Source organism: Gossypium hirsutum, chromosome D08, assembly GCF_007990345.1.
Source record: "Gossypium hirsutum isolate 1008001.06 chromosome D08, Gossypium_hirsutum_v2.1, whole genome shotgun sequence".
Lineage (NCBI taxonomy): Eukaryota > Viridiplantae > Streptophyta > Magnoliopsida > Malvales > Malvaceae > Gossypium > Gossypium hirsutum.
Window position 1 is genome coordinate 11,885,488 of NC_053444.1, and position 5,210 is coordinate 11,890,697.

General features: G+C 34.9%; 1 protein-coding gene across 1 annotated transcript; it reads left to right on the forward strand.

Moving 5' to 3' along the window:
• The first annotated feature begins 3,112 nt into the window (after window positions 1-3,112).
• LOC107907725 (uncharacterized) lies at window positions 3,113-3,914 on the forward strand. The gene is made up of 2 exons (XM_016835054.1): window positions 3,113-3,269; window positions 3,424-3,914. Exons 1-2 carry the CDS (start codon window positions 3,113-3,115, stop codon window positions 3,912-3,914), a joined length of 648 nt encoding a protein of 215 aa, XP_016690543.1.
• Window positions 3,915-5,210: the final 1,296 nt, after the last annotated feature.

Below are 5,210 nucleotides of genomic sequence, written 5' to 3' on the forward strand. Positions count from 1 at the left end.
GTCCTTATATTGTAAATAGATCATTAAAATGCTTAGTGGATAAGTATGAATAGTCACTATTAGAAATTTAATGAATTATTAAGGTTAATTTTAGAAATTAGTGGTTTAAGTTAAAATAAATAAAATAAAATAATCTATTCCCATTATCATTATCATCCACAAAAAATAAATAAATAAAAAAGAAAGAAATCTACCCATGGAAGCTTGAAATGTTAGCAAGCTTGTTTTGCTCAATTAGGTATGTATTCTTGTCCCGTTTTTAATGATTTCTATGTTTCTGAGATCGTAGTAGCTTAATCTAACTAGCTCAGGGATTAATTTGCAAAACTGTTAAAGTATTAGGGTTTTTTCATTGATGAGTATGCTTGAATTATGAAGTTCTATGATAGAAAATAAAAGGTTGTTGTCAAATAAACAATTTTTATAAAGAGAATTTTCATGAAATTATCAATTAGGGATTAAATTGAAAAGATGATAAATTTATGGTAAAATTTATGAATTTTATGAAATATATGGGCTGCTATTAATAGGTATAAAAATCGGCTAGGCTTGAGTTAGGATTAAATTGTATGAATTTCATTTTTCGAACCTAGGGAAAAAATTGCATTGAATTAAAAGCATAGAGGCAAAATAGTAATTTTGTCAAAATATGTGTTGGACTAAATTGAATATGAATTATATTGAATTGAGTTAAATTCATTCGTATAGATCCAGTTAGACCTAGTATGGAGTTAGATTGAGGCAAAGGAAAAATATCGGATTAGATGTCTTCGTATCTACGTAAACTCGTCGAGGTAAGTTTATGTAATTAAATTATACATTAATATGTGTTAAATTGAATTATGTTTATGAATTGTACAATTGCCATGAATAAATATTGGTTGTATATTCGATGATTGCCGAGTCCTGTTTGAACCTTATGAAATTTGTAGGATACAAATGACATGTCATTAGGGTTACCTATTTGGTTGGGGTCCTGCATGTGTTGCAGATACACCATAAATTTTATGAGTTTCCCATTATTCAGCTCGTATGAGCTTCCCGTTATTCAACTCAAAAAAGCTTATTGTTTACAGCTCGTATGAGCATACATAAATATGAATTGACGGATTACCATTTAACACACCTCGTGTGTACTACCCGTGGATCCAACAATATTCTAAATGGTTTAACGGGCACAGTTCTATTATGAAATCATATGAGTTTGATATGAACTATTACCGGTATATACATAAAATATGATTATTTGATGAATTCAACCATAAGTGTCGGATTTTATAGGTGATTTTCATTGCTAATATGTTGTGATCATGTGTTTAGGCTTTTAGCCATATTGATTAAGATATGTTATGTTTACTTACCTATTTTATGGAAATATGGTAAGTTAAATTTAGTATTATACGAACTTACTAAGCTTAAATGCTTACTTTGTGTTATTTTCTATGTTTTATAGTAATTTGGAAGCTCGTTCGGGTTAGAAGCTGGTCGAAGTTATTTCACACTATCCATCGGCTCTTTTGGGTACTTTTAGTAAATTAATTCTGGTTATAATGGCATGTATAGGTTATTTTGGCCAATGTTGGTATACAAATGTTTTGTTGAGACTAGCCATTTGAATGGCTTGTGTTTGGTATATTTTGATGTGTATATAAGTGGCCTTATCATATTTCCTATGTGGTGATATTTCATGTTTAAGACTTGATTTTGGCTTGTTTTGAATGTCTTATTATGGCTTGTTGATGTAAAAAAATTTTTGTTTAGGTTGGTACCAAATTGGGTGAGAGATGTGGCTTCAAAAATGGTCTATTTTCATCTACACAGGCAAAGACAAGGGCATTTGTCTCATCCGTGTGTGACACACGGTCAAGTGACATGGTCGTGTGTCCCCTATATCTTTTAAATTGCATAAGTTAGTATGCTCACACGGCCTAGCACACGGGCATGCAACTTGGCCAGGTGGCCTAAGTCAGAGAATTACACGGGCACGGACACGATCGTCTATCCCTATTTCAAATGCCCACAAGGCCTGAGACACCGACATGTCTCTTGGCCGTGTGAATCACACAGCCATGTGAGCCCTACAACTTGAAAAATTTTAGTGTTTTTCAAAAAAAATTGAGCATCCGATTTAGTCCCCACTTGTTTCTAATGTGTATTTTGGGCCTCGATGGCTCATATAAGGGAAAATATGTTTGATTACTATTACTTTATGATATGAATATTATATGATGTGAAGTGTTGAAATTTCTGTCTATTTGTCTGTAAACTTCGTAATGCTCCGTAACCCTGTTTTGACGATGGATACAAGTTAAGGGTGTTACATTTATTGTATCAGAGCTACGATTTAGTCGATTCTCAGACTAACATAGCATATACGAGTCTAGCTATACATGCCATTATTTAACTTGTGATAGTGTGATATCTCTTGACCGTTTTAAAACATGTTTTCATATAGCAATGTTATCCAACCGAGCTGATTCAGATGAAGTAGAGAGTAATGCTTAAGCCTCCATTCAAAGAGTAGCTTCGAGTGGTACGAGGCCCGTATCTAAGGGCCAGAGATGAGGCTAAAGAAGCCCTTTTCCAGATGATAAATGAATGGTTCACCGAGTTTGTAAAAACGAACCTGGTAGTACAACAACCTCCACCCCCTCCTGTTCCTCAATCAGCTCCCGTTATTTCTCAAAGTACAGAACCTATCAGAGTTAGTAAGCCTTCTATTGATAAGATCCGTAAGTACAGTGCTAAAGAATTCCTAGCTACAGCTGAGGGTGATCCAAAGAGAGCTGAGCTTTGGTTAGAAAATACTATCAGAGTTCTTGATGAATTATCTTGTACACAGGCTAAATGTCTTAAGCGTACAGTATCACTACTAAAAGATTCAGCTTACCAGTGGTGGAATACATTGACTTCTTTAGTGCTGAGAGAGAGTATTACTTGGGAATTCCTTCAAACCGAGTTCCACAAGAAATACATCAGTTAGAGATTTCTCGACCAGAAATGTAAAGAATTTTCAGAGCTTAAACAGGGTTGTATAACAGTGTCTGAATATGAACGGGAATTTGTTCAATTGAGCAAATATGCTTGAGAATGTATTTCGACTAAGACTGAAATGTGTAAGCGATTTGAAGATGGCTTAAATGAAGATATAAAACTATTAGTCGGGATCCTCGAGTTGAAAGAATTTGTTGTACTAGTTGATCGGGTATATAAAGCTAAAGAGCTAAGTAAAGAGAAAAGCCAAGCTGAGACTGAAGCAAGGGATTCAAGTAAGAGATTGATGGGAAATTCATACCAGTTAGCATCAAAGAAATTAAAAAAAATATCACGACCATTCTACTACTTCTGCGAGATACTCCAGTAGAGACAAAAGTACCCGACGCTTCAATACTAAATCTCAGGCTAAATCTGTAGTGAGTGTAGGTAGTGCTAGAAACACCAGACCCAAGTGCAACAACTGTAACAAGTTACATTTGGGTGAGTGTCGAATGAAAAATGGAGCTTGTTTTAGATGTGGTTCCTTTGATTACTACCTTAGAGATTACTCGGAGAAATCTGAAAAGGATAATATTCAAACTTTGAGACCGAGCAACATAGTTGTGAGAGGTAGACCACCTCGTAATCTTGACAATGTGAGCGGTAGCCATGGTGTGACGAAAGACTATACTATAACGTCTGAGGCACAAACACCAGCTAGGGCTTATGTTATTTGTGTGCGCGAAGATGCTTCTGCTCCAAATGTTATTACTGGTACTTTCTCTCTTATTGGTACTGATGTAACTGCTTTAATTGATCCTGAATCTACTCATTCATATGTTTGCACGAAATTAGTCTCTAGTAAAAATTTACCTGTTGAGTCCACTGAATTCGTGGTTAAAGTATTGAACCATCTAAGTCAGTATGTGTTAGTTTAAAAAGTTTGCAAGAACTGACCGTTAATGATTCAGGGTTACTGCTTTCTGGCTGATTTGATACTATTACCGCTTGAAGAATTTGATGTGATATTGGGCATGGATTGGCTAACTCTGCATGATGTTGTGATAAATTGTAAACGAAATCTTATTATATTAAAATGTCAAAATGGTGAGATGCTTCATATTGAATCAGATAAATTGAATGGGTTGCCTATTGTGATATCAGCTACGTCATCATAGAAATATGTGAGAAAAGGTTATAGTCCTTACCTTCCTTATGTATTGGATACTAAAGTGTTTGAGTCGAACCTTGAATTAGTACCAGTGGCTTGTGAGTATCCTGATGTGTTTCCAAAGGAATTACCTGGATTACCGCCGGTTAGAGAAGTTGAATTTGCTATAGAACGTGTACCGGGAACAACACCAATATCAGTAGCACCATATAGAATGGGTCCTACTGAGTTAAAAGAGTTAAAAATACAGTTGCAAGAATTGATTGATAGGGGTTTTGCTTGACCTAGTTTTTCACCTTGGGGTGCATCGGTTCTGTTTGTTAAGAAAAAGGACAGACCGATGAGATTATACATTGACTACCGTCAGCTCAAGAAAGTTACAATCAATAATAAATATCCACTGCCTCGCATTAATAATTTGTTTGATCAGTTGAAAGGTGTCACAGTGTCTCAAAGATTGATCTTCGTTCTGGTTATTATCAGTTACGAGCGAAAGATTCGGATGTGCCAAAAATAGCATTCAAAACCAGGTATGGGCCTTATGAATTTCTTGTGATGCTGTTTGGTTTAACTAACGCACCTGCAATATTTATGGATTTGATTAATAGAATTTTTAGATCGTATTTGGATAGATTTGTTGTGGTATTTATTAATGATATTTTGATATATTCCCGAAATGAGACTGAACATGTCGAGCATCTAAAAATTGTTCTGCAAACTTTGTGAGATAAACAATTGTTTGCTAAATTTAGCAAATGTGAATTTTGGCTTCGGGAAGTTGGTTTTCTAGGATACATAGTATCGGCTGAAGGCATCAAAGTTTATCCGAATAAATTTTCAACAATTGTTAACTGGAAACCACCGAGAAATGCATCTCAAGTTAGAATTTTTCTGGTTTTAGTTAGTTATTATCGGAGATTTGTAAAAGGGTTTTCGATAATAGCTACACTGATGACGCGACTATTACAGAAAGATCTGATGTTTGAATGGTCTGATAAATGTCAACAAAGTTTTAACCAGTTGAAAGCCTTATTGACCGAAGCACCAGTTCTGGATTAGCCTA

Excerpts from the sequence above, each read along its gene's own strand:
- LOC107907725 (XM_016835054.1), top strand. The coding sequence starts at position 3,113 with ATGTGTAAGCGATTTGAAGATGGCTTAAATGAAGATATAAAACTATTA. Across the intron at positions 3,270-3,423 it reads GACTGAAGCAAGGGATTCAA|GTAGTGCTAGAAACACCAGA; the intron begins GTAAGAGATTGA and ends TAGTGAGTGTAG.